The sequence below is a fragment of the Ursus arctos genome, unplaced genomic scaffold (genome assembly GCF_023065955.2).
Source record: "Ursus arctos isolate Adak ecotype North America unplaced genomic scaffold, UrsArc2.0 scaffold_7, whole genome shotgun sequence".
Classification (NCBI taxonomy): Eukaryota; Metazoa; Chordata; class Mammalia; order Carnivora; family Ursidae; genus Ursus; species Ursus arctos.
The window spans coordinates 70907107-70928841 of record NW_026623089.1 but is presented as its reverse complement, the minus strand read 5'-3'; the positions used below and the strand labels follow the sequence as shown (position 1 = coordinate 70928841).

The 21735-nt window shown below is 36.2% G+C and overlaps 1 protein-coding gene across 4 annotated transcripts in view; it reads left to right on the top strand.

Moving 5' to 3' along the window:
• Positions 1-21735, top strand: part of LYST (lysosomal trafficking regulator) — a 186874-nt gene that overhangs the window by 115720 nt on the left and 49419 nt on the right. For 2 of the 4 annotated variants that reach the window (XM_048218847.2, XM_048218850.2), the window contains exons 29-39: positions 463-624; positions 1268-1459; positions 3790-3968; positions 5372-5578; positions 11811-11987; positions 12529-12605; positions 12750-12938; positions 14743-14888; positions 14977-15073; positions 16255-16316; positions 17729-17784. In XM_048218847.2, coding sequence (XP_048074804.1) covers positions 463-624; positions 1268-1459; positions 3790-3968; positions 5372-5578; positions 11811-11987; positions 12529-12605; positions 12750-12938; positions 14743-14888; positions 14977-15073; positions 16255-16316; positions 17729-17784 — 1544 coding nt within the window. The remainder of the gene's footprint in view (positions 1-462; positions 625-1267; positions 1460-3789; positions 3969-5371; positions 5579-11810; positions 11988-12528; positions 12606-12749; positions 12939-14742; positions 14889-14976; positions 15074-16254; positions 16317-17728; positions 17785-21735) is intronic. The other 2 variants (XM_048218849.2, XM_057308234.1) reach the window with 1 other exon arrangement.

Genomic DNA, 21735 nt, shown 5'->3' with positions numbered 1-21735 from the left:
TGGTGTAGCTTCACAGTGCTGAAATACCGCCCCCACCCACTTTTTCAAGTGCATAGTAGTGAAGACTTAACATTTCCTTCTTCAGTATAGTGCTCTGCCTCTGAATTAGGATTATCTACTGCTTATTCAGCATGAAAGCTGCCAGAGATGTAGACATTAGGAAGAATCTGCTTAAAATAAGTAAGAACATAGTCTGACAATATTGTTCTTGAATATACCCTGGATATGAGTATTTTTTTATTTACTTTGTTTTTGTCTCAAAGGCAACTACACCTACCAAAATGTATTAACGGATAAAGAAATACCGATTACCTAAGATACTGTACAATCTAAAATGCTATTAAAATACTTAAATATCTTACAGGATGAGTCATTAAAACCTATCATAAGTTAGTCATTTAAGTAATGTGTATAGAGGCTATCTATGGAAATTGATGTATGTTTTCATAACTTAAAACAAAGGTTCAATTCCAATGAAGGGTTCCATTATTCCTCACCTACCAAGACGTCATTTTGGTTCATATGGTCAACTTCCGATGCCCTTCTCCTTCAGCCCATTAAGTCAAGACTCATTCTCCTGGTATCCTCCTGGATCCGCTACTTGTGTGGTACCTCTCGGAGCAGGTGCAGTGATGGTGCAGGAATGCCACTCCTAATCGTTCAATCTGAGGAAACATTTCTCAGGAGACACTTTCAGAGGATTGAATTCTAAAGATGCACCAGATCTCTGGAATTATATTCACTTTTCTGATCTCTTCACTTTCACTGGACTGATTTCTATAATCTCACTTATATATACTTCTCAAAACTACTTTATAAAATTTAACAATGGTAATTATCCAGAAATAGTCATGTTCTTGGTGAAACACGATGTGCTTTAAAAACCTGTTGATTATCTTGGAATACAAGGAAGTGAAACAGTATTTGAAAATATTTTGTCGGAATATTCTGAACTACTTACATATACCCTTCTAATTCTTCTGAGTTTTTCCGAAAACTCAAATTTTGTCAGATAATATCCATCCCACTAAGCTATGTCACTAGCTTCAACATTCTTATTTGGACTTTGAAATCAGAAGTACTGTTGCACTTCATCAAAGAGGGAGAAGCATCACTTTCTCTGAATCATGCTCTTCCCTTTGTGTAAAATCCCTGGGTGTTGATTAAGATTCGTTTCGTGGTCTAGTAGGCAAAAAGCTGCAAGAAAAATAATTTCCTTGATCCCTGTTAACTCCAGCATTGGTGTTTTTAATTCATATACTTGAAGGTCCTCGAAAATTTCCCATTGCTCAAACTGACTCTCTGCTGATGAAAATGCGCTCAGTGGCAAGTGACGAACTGCATGTGATGATGCAGCGGAGAATGAGCCAGGAGAACCCCGTCCAGGCGACCGAGACAGAGCTGGCGCAGAGGCTGCAGAGGCTCACCATTTTAGCGGTTAACAGGATTATTTATCAAGGTGGGACCAGAGGATAAATATGTAGCTTGCTCAGATATGGGATTTAAAGGAAAATGATTTAAGAGGAAACTGATTAGATTTCAAAATTGTAAACAGCATTAATTTTTCATTCCTAACATCTACACTATTAAAAGAATTTCTTATTTGGAACTCAGAGTCTTGAATAAAAATCCACTTTTTAACGTGTTGTATGTGGGCCTGGAGTGACCGTTGAGTTTAAAACAGTACAGCACCCCCAATATATATATGTATTTAAACTTTTCTTTGAGATAACTGTAGATTCACATGCAGTTGTTAAGAAATATTGCAGAGAGATCCCATATACCTTTTGCCTCATTTCCCTCAATGGATTGTGCAAAATTAGAGTCCAGGGTCATTAACAGGATACAGACATTGATATAGTCAAGAAACTGAGCATTTCATCACACAGGAGACCCTTATGTTGCCTTTTTTTTTTTTTTTTTGAAGATTTATTTACTTATTAAAGAGAAAGAGAGCGGAGTAGGGGGAGGAGCAGAGGGAGAGAAAAATATCAAGCAGACTCCCTGCTGAGTGTGGCGCCTGATGCAGGGCTCAATCTCATGACCCTGAGATCATGACCTGAGCTGAAACCGAGAGTCGGATGCTCAACTGGCTGCACCAACCAGGCGCCCCTGTGTTGCCTTTTTAAAGCCACACCCATTCTCCTCCCACTCTGCCCCTTCCTTCATCCCCGGCAACCTCCAATCTGTTCTCCATTCTTATTTTCATGATTTCAAGAATTCTATATAAATGGAATCATACAGTATGTGGCCTTTTAGGGTTCACTTTTTTCCCTCAGCATAATTCTCTAGAGAGTCATCCTGGTTTTGTGTGTATCGGTAGTTTGTTGGTTTTTTTGGTTTTGCTGAGTAGTTTCCCACAGTATGGATGCACCGTAGTCTGTTTAGTCATTCACCTGTTGAAAGACCATCTGGGTTGTTTTCCAGCTTTCAGTTATTACAAATAAAGCTAGCTTCTGGAAACATTTGTGTGTAGGTTTTTGTATAAAAATAAGGCTTTGTTCTTCTGGAATAACGGTAGTTGTGTGCTTGGCTCTTGTTAAGAAGCTGTCAGACTTTTCCAGAACGACCATCTAATTCTATGTTCCCACCAGCAATGTATGAGTGATGCAGCTTTCCTCACATCCTTAACCAATATTTGGCATTGTCACTATTTTTAATTTTAGCTATTCTGATAGATGTATAGTGATATTATATTGTGGTTTTGATTTGCATTTTTATAGGGGCTACTGATTTATATATTTATACATAAAACATAATACCTAGAACAACCACTAAAAAGCTATGCAATGAAATACACTCAAAAGCACTATAGAGGAGCACCTGCGTGGCTCAATCAGTTAACCGTCTGCCTTCGGCTCAGTTCATGATCCCAGGTCCTGGGATCGAGCCCCACATTGGGCTTCTTGCTCAGCGAGAGCTTGCTTCTCCCTCTCCCTCTCCCTCCCACTCTGCCTGCTTGTACTCTCTCTCTCTCTGTCAAATAAGTAAATAAAATCTTTTAAAAAAAATCTATACATGAGTCAAAATGGAATTCCAAGAAAATGTTCAAGTAACCCCAAGAAAATAGGAAAAAGAAAACAGTAATTGTTAATCACTAGAAATGCATAATACAACCAAGGCTTGTATTTTTAACTTTTCTGATTTGTATTTGGGGCAACCAGATCCCAGGCTAAACTCTGACATTGAACCATTTATCACATGCAGCTTTAATGAGATAGCACATGCACTAAAACTGCTCTGCATATCCACCGTTTGTAAATATCATATGGTCTTTATGTTTGATTTGTACAAAAACCTCATGGCTTTATTATTTTTTTTTAAAGATTTTATTTATTTATTTGACAGAGAGAGAGCCAGCAAGAGAGGGAACACAAGCAGGGGGAGTGGGAGAGAAAGAAGCAGGCTCCCAGCAGAGGAGCCCGATGTGGGGCTCGATCCCAGGACTCTGGGATCACGCCGTGAGCCGAAGGCAGACGCTTAACAACTGAGCCACCCAGGCGCCCCAAAAACCTCATGACTTTAGTAATTTTGCAATTTAACTCATCTTCATTAATAAAATATTTGGTTTAGAATTATATGACAATTATGTATAAATTTCTACATTGTTTTGGGTGTACTGACTTTCTCTATTATATTGTTATCTTCTACACCTAATACACTTGCTACACATTTATAGTGTGACAACTGAATTAGTAATTACGTAGAATACTTTTACCAGCTTCATTACCATTTGTAAAGGCTAGGCATCAGTGATGTGACTAATTGTTTATTCTTCTTTTAATTCAGAGTTTAATCCAGATGTTATTGACATTTTGAGTACTCCAGAAAATGCAACTCAAAGCAAGATCTCAGTTTCCCAGACTGAAATTTCTGAAGAAGATGTTCATCATGAACAGCCTTCCATTTTCAATCCATTTCAGAAGGAGATACTCACATATCTGGTAGAAGGATTCAAAGTATCTATCGTAAGTAAATTAATTGCATGGGACATGTTTATTCACACAAGAGGAGTAGGGTTTTATGTGTCTACTTACTCTTGAATTATTATAAAGGTTAGATCTTGGCTTAAGCGTATCTTAACACCTTCAAAATTATGTACAGAATACTAACAAGTATCAGGCTTCATTAATCACTGATGCACTTGGATTTCTGTGGGTCACTTACAGTGGATCCTAGGGAACGAATCAGTCAATACACTTCATAGATACCCAAAGTCAATCTAGTTCTAGTGGCACTCATGAATCACGATTCTGCCAATCTCTAAATCTAAACTAGATTTGGTGTCTGCAGGTTTTACTTAGAGCTGAATGATTTACACAGGGCCCTTAGGACTGGCGGTAATTTGGAGAGCCATTTCCAAAACTCGGAATAAATTCTAAAATGTACTGATTCCAGTTTCAAACCAGATACAGGAGATCTGATCAGGATTGAGTTAGCCTTAGTTGGGCCACAGTTGAAGCCATTTATTTGGCTACTTATTAAGGAATATTGGCTGTCAGTTTTTATGCAATTCTTGTGACTGTTATACTCCGTGTTTTAACATTAGTTCTTCATTATGATTCCTTCTCTTTTGTATTGGAAAATCAATCAATCTACTGTTGTTTTTTGGTGGTTCTTTTTTATTTTTTTAAGCTTAAAATTTCTAAGCCCTAGGTAATTTAAATGACCTTAGGTTCTTAACCCTTCTCTCTCTTTTTGTGTGGTAAAATACACATAATATAAAATTCACTATTTTAGCCATCTTAAAGGTATAATTCAGTGGTGCTAATAAGTACATTCACATTATCGTGCAACCATTACCATTCCCCATCTCCAGAACTTCTTCATTATCCCAAACTGCTTTGTACCCATTAAATAATAACTCCTCATACCCCCCTCCCCCAGCCCCTGATAACCGCTATTCTACTTTCTGTCTCTTTGAATTTAACTTTCTAGATACCACATATAAGTTATACAATACAATATTTCATACAATATTTGTCCTTTTTTATGTGGCTTGTTTCATTTAGCATGTTATTTTCAAGTTCATCCATGTTAAAGTATGTATCAGAACTTCATTCCTTTTAAAGGCTGAATAATATTCCATTCTATGTACATACTACATTTTGTTTATCCATTCATCCATCAGTAGACATTTGGATTGTTTAACCTCTTGGCTGTTTTGAACAATGCTGCTATAAACGTTGGTATATGTCTGTCTTTTATAACCACCCATTCTATAGGGAGATATATGTCATTCTAATTTCTACTACTAAAAAAGCAATTTACAGTAAAACATGGCCTGTGATCTTCTTTAGGGCTGTGTAGAGAGGTTAGTGTATTATTGCTTGAGAAGTCGGATCCTAATTCATTCCTGTTCTGATTGAAGGGTTCAAGTAAAACCAGTGGTACCAAGCAGCAGTGGCCTAAAATCTTATGGTCCTGTAAGGAAACCTTCCGAATGCAGCTTGGCAGACTCCTAGTGCACATTTTGTCACCGGCGCACTCTTCTCAAGAGAGAAAGCAAATTTTCGAAATAGTTCGTGAACCAAATCATCAGGAAATACTGCGAGACTGTCTTAGCCCATCCCTGCAAGTAAGTATCTCAACACTTCATAAGTAAAAAGTAGTGGTGAAGTATAAAATTGAACAAAACAAGAACTGAAGATAAACTCTATTTTCATGCCAAACATCCTAAACATAGTTTTCATACCAAACAAGTATCTCCTGAGGTCTTTCTTCAGATGCTCCATACCAGACTCAAGTTGATCTCTTTGTTTATTTCCCATTCCTTCTTCCAGTGCTGAGATTAAGAATTCTGTATCTGAGCTCTTATAAGATCCTTTGTAGCTTTTTTAGCTAAATCTTCAAGTGTTTTCTTTTTTAAAAGCATTATATTTAATCCATAAAACATCTAAATTGAGTAGCTCAAACAACAATACATTATATTTTTTAAAATGCTTATAGTAAGTTAAAATTTAAAAAATGTGTTGATCATTTGGAATGATCAAAATCAAAATACTTGAAAGAATTTCAGAGTCTAAATTCTAACACTTAAAGAGTGATAGATGGAGAGTTTAAATGGTACAACCAGTTTAAAGTGTTGTTTAGAATTAAATATACATTTAACCTGTGAACCTAAAATTCCATTTTTAAGTATTAACCTAAGAGAAATTAACCATATGTCCATAAAAAGACTTGTACAAGAATATCCATGTCAGCCTTTTTGCTAATAGCCAAAAACTGGAAATAAACCAAATGTCAATCAACAAGAGAATGTATAACCAAATATATAGACTATAATAGACTATTATATATACATATATATATATATATATATAATAGTCTATTATACAACAATAAAAGGAAACAAGCAATTGATACACCTGCCGTTATGGATGAAGTTCAAAAGCATTGTGTTAGAAAAGAAACAACAAAATATAAAAGAGCACATATTCTCTGATTCTATTCATATGAAGTCTAAGAACAGGTAGAATTAAGACATGGTGATAGAATTCAGGACAGTAGTTGTGTCCATGAGGAAGGGGGAAGCGAGAAGGTGAATTGATTGGAAAGGGGCATTAGGAAACTTTCTGGGGCAATAAAAATGTACTATATCTTATTTTGGGTAGTGGTAAAATGGATGTATACAGTTGTCAAAACTCAGAAATGAACACTTAATATCTATATGCTTTACCGTATGTAAATTATACCCCTATAAATACAGTAATACGTGATACAGACAGATAGGCATCCCTTTTAATACCTGGGAAATGCAGATAAATAGTATTAAGAACCAAAGGGTTATAGTTTTGAAGTGATGCTCTCTCTGCTATTAAGATTCTGTTAGGTGCCCTCAAGGCATTGTCTTCCCTCTCCCATGGCAGAAGCACATCCAGCCCACGGTCTTCTGTGGAGAATTTGAAGGGATGTTCTTTCCTGCCTTTATTCTCAGCAGAGTTGCCATCCGCCAAAACCCAGCCTGGTGTTGACAGTCCTCTCTTCCCCACACCGACTTTCCTTCTCTTTCATCAGTGGTGTCTATACAGAGTTCAGCTTGAAATATGGGATCCATGGTTGACTTTTTCCTCTCCCTTAAACCATGTCATCGCCAAAGCCAGTCATTTATTTGGTATCTTTAACTGTTTTCTACTTGCCCCACCCTAGTTCAGAATTTTGCCCCTTGCTCAGATCACTACAATAACCTCCTTTCTACCTCAAAACCACATTATAGTGCCTGGTTTTTTTAAGTTTATTATGGAGACTTTCAAAGATACGTAAAAGTTGGGAGAAATCAAACAAGGACCCACATGACCATTACCCAGCTTTAATTTTTCTTTGCAGTGTTTTGAAATAAATGTCATTTTACCTGTAAATCCTTTACCTATGTCTCTGACTGATAAGGACTTCTACAAAATTTGTCACATTCAATAATTACCTCAGTTCCTTATTATCATCTAATACTCAGTGTATGAACTTTTCCAGTGTATTATAATTTATAATTTTTGTAATAGTTTTCTTGATTCTGGATCCAAACAAGGCCCATTCATTGCATTTGTTTGACATATGCTAAATCTTTTTAATCCCTGGCAAGTACCCTCCCCAGTCATTTTTAAAATGTCTATTTACTGATGAAACTGGGTCTTTTGTTGTATAGGATTTCCCACATACTGGATTTAGCTGATCATATGCTTGTGGCTCGAGGTTTCAAGGCTGACTAGATTCCGGTTCCTGGTTTCATATTTGGCTTTGGGTTTGTTTTTTTAAAAGACTACTTTATTAAGAGTGCTTTGCATTTTCCATCACAACATAGCAGGAGACAGAGAATGTCTAGTTGCCCTGCTTTTTGAGACGATATCAGCCTGATCCATTCATTATAAAGTTCACCCTCAGTCTTTAACCTCATAGTTTTAGCCCTGCTGATGATAGCTGCCAAGATCCACTTTTTTCATTAGGAATTGCAAAATAGTGATTTCTCAGAGTTTCTCGTTCCACCAGCATCTATTAGCTCTGATTCTTCTGTAGGGAAGAATATTCCCTTATCAACTATTTGACTACCCTAAAATATGTCTGTATAGGAAAGGCAAAATAAATGCTTGTTTCTTTTTCCTGTTTATTAGAATAATGAGTTGGTGCCCTAGCAACCTCCAATTTTTGTATTCATTTTTATTTTCGAGGTATCATTATGAATTCCGATATTTTTTACAAAAGTAGTTTCAAACCTTTGCAGTTGTTATTCCATTTGATATTCAAATTAACACCTCTGTAGATTCAAATTGTTGTGTTCTTTTAACATAGCCTTTTCAATTTTTAACAAGTTAATATGATTAACTTCTTTGCTTTCTGGAACAGAAGAATATCCCAGGCTCATCTTGCACATTCCTTCCCGAATCGGGAGCCAGACTTTTCCCTCAAGAAGCCCCTGTTTCCTTTTCATAAGATAATGGTATTTAGAAATTACAAATCTAAGGACTAGGAACACTCATTTCTATTTGGTTGTTATTTCTTCTCAGCATAGTGGACAAAGCTACGATATACAAATCTTTTTAGAAATAAAAGTGAATCATGAGTTCATTACTGATATTTTCACACTTTCTTGGATTTTTTTATTTGTATTTCCTTTTATTAATGTTGATAATCTTGATTCCAGATCCCATTAGCATACTTACTTATTTGCTATCTTTCTCTCTCTCTCTCTCTCTCTCTATATATATATATAAAACATTTTCAAAATAAGATGACCAACATAATCACTAATAATAAGCCCAGTGAACAGATTAAGACTTCTTCATGATTCTTTTGTTCTTAGGATACCATTATGAGTACACCATGAAAATACTCTATTGTAAAAACACTTCAAATAATTTTCTGTACTTAGTTGTGCCACCAACTAAATAGTCATGTTCTTTTTTTTTTTTTTTTGGCATTCATTTTCTATTTTTAGGGATTTCATTGGGTTTTTATTTGTTTAACTTTGTTTTTAATTATGTAAAATGTTGGGGCGCCTGGGTGGCTCAGTCGTTAAGCGTCTGCCTTCAGCTCAGGGCGTGATCCTCCTGTTCTGGGATTGAGCCCCACATCAGGCTCCTCCGCTGGGAGCCTGCTTCTTCCTCTCCCACTCCCCCTGCCTGTGTTCCCTCTCTCGCTGGCTTGTCTCTCTCTCTGTCAAATAAATAAATTTAAAAAAATTATGTAAAATGTTTCCATGGTGCCAAAATCAAAATTGTGAAACATGGCACATTCAGAGAGCTTCTAGCTCTTACCTCTTTCTCTCCCTTCATTCCATCTCTTTCCCTGTAAGTCACCATCTTTTTTTATTACTATTTCTTTGGGAGATACAAGCAAATCTGTGCGCACACACACATACAGTGTATATATTATCTATCCCCCCAACACTTCTCAACACAAAGAAGGAGAACTTTACACACTCTTCTGCACTTTACTTTCTTCAACTAACAGTACATCCTGGAGATCATTCCATAGCAGTATGTAGAGATGTTCTTGTGCCTTCTTAGAGCTGCTTACAAGCTGTATTCCATTTGTAATCTGCATGATTTTTAAAGCCCAGTGCCTCTCTTCTGTTGTTATAACTTGAGTCTGATTAATCACTTGGTCTGTGGCTCCTCTTTTCAAGATCGACTCATCTTTGTCTCTTGCAGCCTCTTCACATCCTGTGTATTCTTACTGACCTGCTGCTCTGTTCGTGCTGTCCACTCTGCACAAAGTGCTTTCCCTCCTCTACTTGTCCGCCTGGATACCTGTTCTGTCAGTTTATCCATACACCCAGCTCCCTTTCCCCACCTTCAAAACCTTCCTCCCTCTCTTTAGCCCATTCAGAGCTCTTCATTCTTAGACACATCCCTGAAAATGTTATTTTCACACACGTTAGCATTTTATTATCTTCTAAGGATTTGTGTTTAATAGATACAGTTCCTTAGATCAGTTTTTTGAGGGCTGAAAACAAGACTTTTCCCTCTTTTGCATTCATCCCTAATAACACCTTTTCTAGTCCCAGGAGGTACAATCAATAAAGTGTTGATCAGATGTTGAGATGAGATTCTAGAAACAACTTCAGTGTCTAAGAAAATCACGTGTCTTTTGGATCTTCAGGATGAATAAAAACATTTTTGATAGCTTTTCAAGATGATTTTTAGAATGTCACTGAATACTAAACTATTTTTCGATTATATCAAGAGCATTACCTTTAAGACACACATGTGAAAATAGTCTAGTCATTTACTATTTTTCTTTATTTGCCAACTCTTCAGGCCTTTTACTCACAGAATGTCTGTTCATTTTTCTCTTTTGGTCAGGAAGCAGCTGTCTCCTGACTAATTTAAAATGTTGCATTAAAATGAGCTTTGCTATTTTCATCATTGCATATGTTCATCTTATGCTTTTGGGAAATGACATGATGTGATTCAATGTGTTAATTTAAATACCACCCAAAATGTAAGAGCTTCCAAATTCATTTGTTGACATTTAATATGATTCACAGTTTAAAATGTCACAAAGCCAAATGCAGTGATATTTGCATCAATGCAAATTTTTAAAAAAGCAAAATTCTGCATATTTCACTTGTTGGCATAATTAATGTTTAAATACTACAGAGTGTACACATAACAATTAGGTGTAAGATCTAGAGCATGGCAGGGCCACTTAAAAAATCATGAATCAAAGTTTGGTTTAGGCTTCCTCTCTGAAAGACAGTTGTCATTACCTTAAGTAACATTCTGATTTTGGTTACAGGGCAGTTCTTAAGACTGGCCTAAACCAGCCCTTCTCTGGACATGCACACAGAACTGGCGCCGACGTCTCACTGGTTTTAGAGTTTTTCACCTTTAGTTTTCCCTCGGGAATAATGACTGCTTACAAGCTAATCCAAGGAAAGGGTTTTGTTCTGGAAGTTTTGCCAACTTCTGTTCTACCAAGCAGAAATCAAAGGAGAAAGAATAAATAAGCATAATTCTCTTACCTGGAAGGTTTAAAGGAAAGTTTCGCTTTCAGTTCCTTTTTTCTATGAGAAGAACTAAGAATTATTTTCCTTTATCCCAACCTTATTTCCTGTATTCCTTTAGCAAATCCTCTCCAAAAATTTTCCCCCAAAAGCTTACTTCCTTCCTTTTCTTTTCCTTCTCACTTTCCTTCCTTTTTCTTTTTTATTTTACCTTTTACAATGAAAATTTTCAAATCTAAACAGAAAAATAGAGGAAAGTATAATGAGTACCATATAACCATCACCTAGATTTAACAGTTGTTAATATTTTTATCGTATTGACATCATTTCTTTTTTGAAGTATTTTAAAGTAAATTATAGAAATCTTTTTCAAAGGGATAAAGAAAGGGGGGGTAATCAGAAGGGGGAGGGAAGCATGGGAGACTATGGACTCTGAGAAACAAACTGAGGGCTTCAGAGGGGAGGCGGGTGGGGGAATGGGATAGGCTGGTGATGGGTAGTAAGGAGGGCACGTATTGCATGGTGCACTGGGTGTTATACGCAACTAATAAATCATCGAACTTTACATCAGAAACCAGGGATGTACTGTATGGTGACTAACATAATATAATAAAAAAAAAGACACTGTCTTATGTAACTGTAACATTATTTTACCTAACAAAATTAGCTTACATGCTAATGTCACTGTATTTCCAATGCAAAATCAAATCTTTGCAATTGTTCCCAAAATGTCTCTTTTAGCTGCTTTATTCAAACCAGATGCCACCAAATAAATCTAGTGATATAATTTAACTTAATTACTGTTAAATAATTTAAATGTAAGAAATAAAAATTCTTTATGACTTAAAAAAATTGTTTCTTTTTCTTAAAGCATGGAGCCAAGTTAGTTTTGTATTTGTCAGAGTTGATACATAATCACCAAGATGAACTGACTGAGGAAGAACTAGACACAGCGGAACTGCTCATGAATGCTTTAAAACTCTGTGGGCAGAAGTGCATCCCTCCCAGTGCAACAACAAAAGCAGACCTTATTAAAATGATCAAAGAGGTGAGTCAGTGAAATCATAAGACAAATTTTCTTAGGAGATCCCATTGAACATAATTAAAGAATGAAAGAATTTTTTTTATTATAGAATATCATTGATAATAAATTTGAAATGATTTTTTTTACTTTATATTACTTTTTTACTATGAGAGAATAAATAGGCTTATTCTAAGGAGCATTTAGCCTTTATTGTCATCGTTATCCTTTATCAATAGCTTTCAGTGAAGGAAAGATTTTTATAGTGACAAGCAAGTTGAAGCATCAGCCTTGAAGCAAAGTAAGGAAGCAAGCGACTATGCAAACCCCTTACGTTAGGCACCCCGGTTAGCTATTCTACCCTCACTTCATGCCCCAAATTGTGTAGAAACAAAGGGGAATTATAACATTATTTAAGTGGTTATTGTATTTTAACATTCTGGTCTCTTGAGGACAGTATTTTTTTCCTTTATTAATTTGGTTTTAAAATTAGTTTGTTGGCCTCAGTGCCAATATTAAATGATAAATAATATGTTTTATACTACATATTATTATCCAAATCTTTTAGGAACAAAAGAAATATGAAACTGAAGAAGGTACAAATAAAGCCACCTGGCAGAAAACAGTTAATAATAATCAACAAAGGTAGGTTTTTATATATTCTAAAAGTCATGCCTTTTTTACTTCATTTGACTTCACACATACTTTAGTTTTACAGTATCATGCTTTTGTATCTGCTTAACAGCCCGCTTGGGCTTAACTTACGGGTAGTCTCGTTTGTTTACTTAGTCTCTTTCAGCGTCTGGACTCAAAATCAAAGGATATATCTAAAATTGCTGCAGACATCACCCAGGCAGTGTCTCTCTCCCAAGGAATTGAGAGAAAAAGGGTGATCCAGCATATCAGAGGAATGTATAAAGTAGATCTGAGTGCCAGCAGACACTGGCAGGAACTTATTCAACAGCTGACGCATGATAGGTAAGCAAAGTGGGAGGACATTTCAGGTTGTCCAGCATTACAGTTTTATATTTTAATGTGAAACACTATTTTCATTTCGGAATAAAGATGCATAACATTATTTCATTACTTTAAATATTTTTTGTTTAATCACTTGTGATTTATTTCATCTTCAATAATCCTATAAGAATCTTTTTTTTTTTTTAATTTTTGGAGGTAAGGGAAGGAATAATGAGGAAGACAGATATTCGCTCTTCCAAATAATAAAATCTATATATTGGCTTTAATTTTAAAATATAATCTTTGCAGAAGAATAGAGAAATCGCTGAAATAGGATAGTTGGGAAATAGATCTTTTTCTAGATAAGACTTTAATAATAAAATTTTTTAAAAGATGCATCACAGATAATGAAAAGAGGAAAATTAAGGTACTAGTCTCTAAAAAAAAAAATAAAGGAAGTGGGTCCACCAATAAATAAATAAATAAATAAATTTGGTTAAGAAAACTGATTAGCATGACTTGGGGATGCTAAAATGCACTAAACATTAGACACTAAAGGAAATTCCAGGTGAACAAAAGAATTAAACTCATAAAGTTTATAAAGTAGAAGAAAACAGGGTATTTATCAACTCTGTGATAGATGGTTAACTTTCTAAGCTCAAACACCATAGAAGAAACTACCAAGAAGAAATAAATGGATTTGAGCTTTAATTTTTTCCAGTGTATTTAACGACTATAACAACAACAACAAAACATGAAAATTTATTTTCAGCAAATATATCAAAGAGTTAATTTTTTATAGTTCTAAAAATTCATGCCAACTTAAAAGTAAAGTGTGAGATCCCAAAAGTTTGAGCAAAAGATGTGAATACACTCTTCCACATAAGACAAATAAATTAATAGAGAGAAAAATATTCAGTATGGCTAGAGTCTAATTTGATTTTTTAAAGCCTTTAAATACTGTATTTTACCTTTTATATTATACATTTTTTTAGGTGCTAATACCCACAGCAGGAAGAAATGTAACCTAGTCCATGGTGAGAGGTTTGATGGCATTGTACACTCTGACAGCATATGTCAGGAGTCCTATAAACGTTTTATTTCTAGCTCCAGTTATCCTGTTTTAGTGATTCTCTCCTAAGGAAAATATTCCAAATATAGAAAGGCAATAAACATAAAGGTTTTCATCTCTGCATTATTTATACTAGTGAATGAACTGAAAACAACCTAAATATATAATAATGGTAATAGGGTTAAATACATTGTAATGCACCCACACTGTGCATTAGTCAGCCATTTTCAGTGATGAAAATAAAGATTAAGATATGTCCAATGGAAGAAGAAAGGATAGAGAAATGTATATACATAATAATTATAACTACAGTTTTTAAAAATGAAAGAAAATACTCTCTACCAGTAATTGGTATGTTTAGAGTAGTAGGATTCAGGGTGATTTTTTTTTTCCTCTTGTCTATTCTAAAAATATATTCAGTGTAGTTCTACTATTTTCTTTCATTTAAAATATAAACTTATTTTTGGGGTACCTGGGTTGTTCAGTCGCTTAAGCGTCTACCTTCGGCTCAGCGCACGATCTCAGGGTCCTGGGATCGAGCCCCACATTGGGCTCCCTGCTCAGCGGGGATCCTGCTTCTCCCTCTCCCTTCCCCTGCTTGTTCTCTCTCTCTCTCTCTCTCTCTCTCTCAAATAAATAAATAAAATATTTTTTAAATAAAATAAAATATGAACTTATTTTTAAACATCTTAAGAAATGTGGTTTCTACTACAAAAATTGCCCCTTAAAATATTCTTTTATTTGCACTTGCAGAGCAGCCTGGTATGACCCCCTCTACTATCCGACTTCATGGCAATTGGATCCAACAGAAGGGCCAAATCGAGAGAGGAGACGTTTACAGAGATGTTACTTAACTATTCCAAATAAGTATCTCCTTCGGGATAGACAGAAATCAGAAGGTAATAATGACCTCTTGATGCAACATACAAATGTAGCACATAACTGTAGTCATTACATACACACAATATGTACTTTTTTCCTCCACAGATGTGGTCAAACCACCACTTTCTTTCCTATTTGAAGATAAAACTCATTCTTCTTTCTCTTCAACTGTAAAAGACAAAGCTGCAAGTGAGTCTATAAGGTAAATATGAATCTGCAAGATGTTCTCACTTTTGTTGAAGGAGTTAATGAGTTTAATAGTTTATTGTAGTGTTTATGTAATATTTTTTTCAGATAATGCTGTGGTTTTATTTTTATTTTCTTTTTTTAAAGATTTTATTTATTTATTTGACAGAGAGAGACAGCCAGCGAGAGAGGGAATACAAGCAGGGGGAGTGGGAAAGGAAGAAGCAGGCTCCCAGCAGAGGAGCCTGACGTGGGGCTCTATCCCAGGACTCCGGGATCACGCCCTGAGCCGAAGGCAGATGCTTAACGACTGCGCCACCCAGGCGCCCCAATGCTGTGGTTTTAAGAAAGGTCCTACACACGTGGCTCAAGAGAGGACAAGGTTGAATGACCAAAATCCAAAAGGAAAAGACATTTCGATAGCGTGGATCCATTGGGCTCCAGGCCTCGTGCTCTGGCCATTCTCTGCATGCGTCTGTCTTTGTAGTGGTCTGTGAAACAGACAGCGCTGCTGGTGGCGTCCACGAGAACCAGCCTAGTGCAGTGATGAAAGGTTCAGATTTTAGCTCCTCGTCTTACTAGCTATCTGATCTTGAGCAAGCTACTTAGCCTCTCTGTGTCAGTGTCTGTATCTGTGACATGAGCAAGATAATAATACCCAAACTATCAGCATATTGTTGAGTATCAGATGGGTCAGTATATGGTAGCTATTGATAGTATTATCATTGTTATGGTGGTGGCAGTTATCATCGTGCCCATTTAATAGATGAAAAACTGAGACTTGAAGAAGGCGAGTGACTTGACGAAAGAATAGATCTTTTCTGAGCCTAAATCCCCTGTTTTTCCTAGAATACAAGGATTCTTTCATGTCTTTGAAAATACCAGAGGCATGACTCACTGTTTGCTTAATTACTAGGAAATATAAAATACTGAAGTTTCTTTTAAAAAATTGAATCCCTATATTCTATATACATGGCATACGAGTTATGAGCCTTCTCTAAAAATTTCATTTTCTCCTCTACTAGAACATTAAAATTTGAGATAATATTTTCATGTGGGTTTAGACAAGACATCTCATGCTTTTGAAACTCTAGTCTGCTGTGCTGAAATCTTTTACTAGATAGATAAAGCTTATACTGTACTCTCTAAAATTGGTCAAAATATTTAATCATAGTGATTTTGAATATGTTTTGACAGAGTGAATCGAAGATGTATCAGCGTTGCACCATCTAGAGAGACAGCTGGTGAATTGTTATTAGGTAAGTCACATTTTGAAGAGTTTCACACATACTCACCCTGTCTTACTTTATTCTTAGATAATTTGAAGCATCGTTTGATGAAATACCATTAAATCAGATACACTTTCTCTAACATCGCATAGGTGATTTTGCCTTAACATTGTATATAGTGCCCGTGACTCACAAATGTGAGGCAATGACAGTCTTATTTTCTAAAAAGCCTATGAATAGCATTTTAATTTTTATGAAGTTGACTTTCCTCATAAGTATACATTTTTATGTTAGTAGTTCCTTTTGCTCTATATCAATTTTGATTTTTAAACTGAAGAATTATTGGAATACTAAGAAATATATCCATCTTGAGATAGGTCATAATTTATATTCCCTGTTGTGCTTCTGAGAGAAAGGCCGAGGTTGTCCATCCATGGATATCTATGTAATTACATTTAGTGAGAAATTTTTTCCTGATATGAAGGAATAGGTTGCACCACTTGGTCTCTGTTCCCTTAAAGAACCAGTTTGTATCCCATAGGCCAGTTCTTGAAGCATGGTCCCCAAATTGGGGGCATCAGCATCACATGGGAACTACTTAGAAATGCACATCCTTGGGCCCTAGACCAGACCTGTTGAGTCTGAAACTCCGCAGGGAAAGACCCAGCAATCTGCATTTCTGTGAGCCCTCCAGCAGTTCTGATGCACCCTCAAATTTGAGAGTGCTATAGGCCAAAGCCTATTCCTTCTATAGGCTCAAGCCACAGCCTCCAAGGCTCAAGATGAAGAGCTTCAAGCTTGTCAGGATGAGCCCCATGGTCACGAGGACAGAGATAGTGCCCTTCTCTGAGCCCAGCAGTGCTTGGTGCTCAAGGGTGACCAGCATACAATGCAGAGCCCCAGAGAAATTCCTACCATTTGGATACATGGTGTAGGGACATGTGTTAACACAGCCAGCCTGTAAAGCAGGAGAAATTGAGGGCTATCTTTTAAGGTCTATTCTGCTGTATAGAGTGTTTAAATAAAAATAATTAAGGATTCTTCTTTTGCTACAAAATTTGTTTACTAGTTGACTTCAGCTAATATGTGAGAAAATAAAGCAAATTAATATGCTAGTAATATAAGAAGAGTACGGGTAATGGTAAATGGCCAACTTTTTTTTTTTTTTAACACTGAGTGCCAGACGCTAGTAATTCCCACAGTAACCCTGTGAAATAAAGTCCTCCCTCCACCCCTTTTTTTAATAAGGAGATTAAGACACAAAGAACCAACTTGCCCAAGATCTCATGGACACTATTAAAAAATATTTCTTGAGTGACAGGAACTGTTTCTGGGTGCTGGGATTTAAATTCAGTCCAACTGACTCCAGAGGTCATATTTTTAATCACATATGGTAATAGTGCACATATATTTTTAAACTCATATCCAATTACTTTCTATAGGTAAATGCGGAATGTATTTTGTGGAAGATAATGCTTCTGATACAGTTGAAAGTTCGGTGAGTAGAGGCTTAAGTTTGCACTTGTATAAATCTAGACAAATTCCCAAAATGTATAACTTTAGTATAACCAGAGAGCAGGTAGTAGAACTACAAGAGTTCATGTATTGTCACTCTATGTATAGATTGGTCTTAATTCCAAACTTTTTCTTTTAAAGATACTTTTAAAAAGAAGACCATACCATCTCCTCTGGCTTACATATGAAATCCTCTGGATTTCATAGAAGTTAGTATTTTTTTTTAAAGATTTTATTTATTTATTCGACAGGATAGAGACAGCCAGCGAGAGACGGAACACAAGCAGGGGGAGTAGGAGAGGAAGAAGCAGGCTCACAGCGGAGGAGCCTGATGTGGGGCTCGATCCCATAACGCCGGGATCACGCCCTGAGCCAAAGGCAGACGCTTAACCGCTGTGCCACCCAGGCGCCCCAGCAGTTAGTATTTTGAGTCAAATTCGAAAGTACTCCTGTTAAGGCGAACAAGCAGAGGAAAAAAAGTGAGAGAGAGAGAGAGACAAAGCAAGAAACAGACTCTTAATTATAGAGAACAAACTGATGGTCACCAGAGGGCAGGTGGGTGGGGGAATGGGTTAAACAGGTGTTGGGGATGAAGGAGGGCACTTGTGATGAGCACCTGGTGATGTAGGGAAGTGCTGAATCATATATTGTACACCTAAAACTATATAACACCATGTATTAACTAACTGGAATTAAAATAAAAACTTTAAAAAATATAAAAATAATAAAAACAAAAATGAAAAATGAAAGAAAAGTGCTCCTGTTATATTAATTAATTTATTTTTTTATCGCTATCCTCGATAACAACAAATAAATCCTCCTTACCACTCCCAGTTCACTATCAAGTACACTTACCTTCACAAAGAAAGGAAAATGTTGTATAATTGAGTAACTTAAGTAATCCTGATATTCACATACCTTACTACCATAATTTTTATTCTAAGGGAAGTACTGATACTAATCAGAAAATAACAAAAATGACTCTTAATTCACATTTTTTATATTGCAAGACTTTTTGTCCATCTGAATTAGCTTTTATGCCATTAAAATATTGTTTTGAGATCCCTGTAATAAAAGAAATAAGGCTTTTTGTTTCAGAAAAGTTCTAAAACCAGGAATTGCTAAGGATATACTAAATAAGATTATATGTGGTTTAATAGTGAATACATAGTTGATTTCAAAAAATTAATGAGCTAAAACATAAAATTTTGTTGTAAAACAGATAATATGAAAAAATTATGAAAATATTTAATATAGCCCACAAAATTGAGTAGGCATTATTTTGTGTGATTTATCTAGCAATTGCCACAGTATTTATCCCAGCTAGTAAAAGTACGATTACATTATTTTTCAGGATGTCTCTTTTAGCAACCAAGGAATTTAATAGTTGATATATGAACCAACGTTTTTGGATCCAAAAGATGCCATTTTCTCCCTTTATTTTTTTTAATAATAATTTTTTATTATGTTATGTTAGTCACCATACAGTACATCATTAGTTCTTGATGTAGTGTTCGATGATTCATTATTTGCGTATAAGTGCTCCATGCAATACGTGCCCTCCTTAATACCCATCACCGGCCTATCCCAATCCCCCACCCCTCTCCCCTCTGAAGCCCTCAGTTTGTTTCCTGGAGTCTCTCATGGTTCATTCCCCCTTCTGTTTACCCCCCCTTCGTTCTTCCCTTCCTTCTCCTACTGATCTTCCTGCTATTTCTTATGTTCCATAAATGAGTGAAACCATATGATAATTGTCTTTCTCTGCTTGACTTATTTCACTTAGCACAATCTCCTCCAGTCCCATCCATGTTGCTGCAAATGTTGGGTAATCGTTCTTTCTGATGGCTGAGTAATATTCCATTGTATATATGGACCACATCTTATTTAACTAGTCATCTCTTGAAGGGCATCTCGGCTCCTTCCACGATTTAGCTATTGTGGACAATGCTGCTATGAACATTGGGGTGCATATGGCCCTTCTCTTCACTACGTCTGTATCTTTGGGGTAAATACCCAATAGTACAATTGCTGGATCATAGGGTAGCTCTATTTTTAACTTTTTAAGGGACCTCCACACTGTTTACAAAGTGGCTACACCAACTTGCGTCCTGTAAGAGGGATCCCCTTTCTCCACATCCTCTCCAACAATTGTTGTTTCTTGCCTTGTCTATTTTTGCCATTCTAACTGGAGTAAGGTGGTATCTCAGTGTGGTTTTGTATTGAATTTCCCTGATGGCTAATGATTTTGAACATTTTTTCATATGTCTGTTAGCCATTTGTATGTCTTCATTGGAAAAGTGTTCATATCTTCTGCCCATTTTTTGATTTGATTATTTGTTTCTCATGTATTGAGTTTGAGAAGTTCTTCGTAGATCTTGGATAAGAGTCTTTTATCTGTAGTTTCATTTGCAAATATATTCTCCCATTCCGTGGGCTGCCTCTTAGTGTTTTTGACTGTTTCCTTGGCTGTGCAGTAGCTTTTTATCTTGATGAAGTCCCACAAGTTCATTTTTTCTTTTGTTTCTCTTGCCTTTGGAGATGTGTCATGAAAAAAGTTGCTGTGGCTGATGTCAAAGAGGTTGCAGCCTATGTTCTCTTCTAGGATTTTGATGGATTCCTGTCTCCCATCGAGGTCTTTCATCCATTTGGAGTTTATTTTTGTGTATGGTGTGAGAGAGTGGTCAAGTTTCATTCTTTTGCATGTAGCTGTCCAATTTTCCCAGCACCATTTATTGAAGAGACTGTCTTTTTTCCACTGGATGTTTTTTTCCTGCTTTGTCAAGGATTAGTTGCCCATAAAGTCGAGGGTCCATTTCTGGATTCTCAATTCTGTTCCATTGGTCTTTGTGTCTGTTTTTGTGCCAGTACCATGCTGTCTTTGTGATCACAGTTTGTAGTATAGCTTGAAATCAGGCAACGTGATGCCCCCAGCTTTGTTTTTCCTTTTCAACAATTCCTTGGCGTTTCCGGGCTTTTTCTGGTTCCACACAAATTTAAAAGCTGTTTGTTCCAGCTTTTTGAAAAATGTCATTGGTATTTTGATGAGGATGGCATTGAAACTGTAGATTGCTCTGGGTAGCATAGACATTTTAACTATGTTTATTCTTCCGATCCATGAGCATGGAATATTTTTTATCTTTTTGTGTCTTCTTCAATGTCTTTCAAGAGTGATTTGTAGTTTCTAGAATATAGATCCTTTACCTCTTTGGTTAGGTTAATTCCGAGATACCATATGATTTTTGGTGCTACTGTAAATGGAATGGATTACCTAATTTCTCTTTCTTCAGTCTCATTGTTCGCGTATAGAAATGCAACTGATTTCCGAGCATTGATTTTGTATCCTGCCACATTACTGAATTGCTCTATAAGTTCTAGTAATTTGGGGGTGGAGTCTTTTGGGTTTTCCATATAGAGTGTCATGTAATCTGCGAAGAGAGACAGTTTGACTTCTTTGCCGATTTGGATACCTTTTATACCTTTTTGTTGTCTGATTGCTGTTGCAAGGACTTCTAGTACTATGTTGAATAATAATGGGGAGAGTGGGCATCCTTGTCGTGTTCCTGATCTTAAGGGAAAGGCTTTCAGCTTTTCCCCATTGAGAATGATATTTGCTGTAGGCTTTTCATAGGTGGTTTTTATGACATTGAGGAATGTACCCTCTATCCCTACACTCTGAAGGGTTTTAATCAGGAAAGGATGCTGTATTTTGTCAAATGCTTTTTCTGCATCAATTGAGAGGATCATATGGTTCTTGCCTCTTTTCTTGTTGATATGATCTGTCACACTGATCGATTTGCGAACGTTGAACCACCCTTGCATCCCAGGGGTGAATCCCACTTGGTCATGATGGATAATCCTTTTAATGTACTATTGGATCCTGTTAGCTAGGATCTTGTTAAGAATTTTTGCATCCATATTCATCAGGGATATCAGT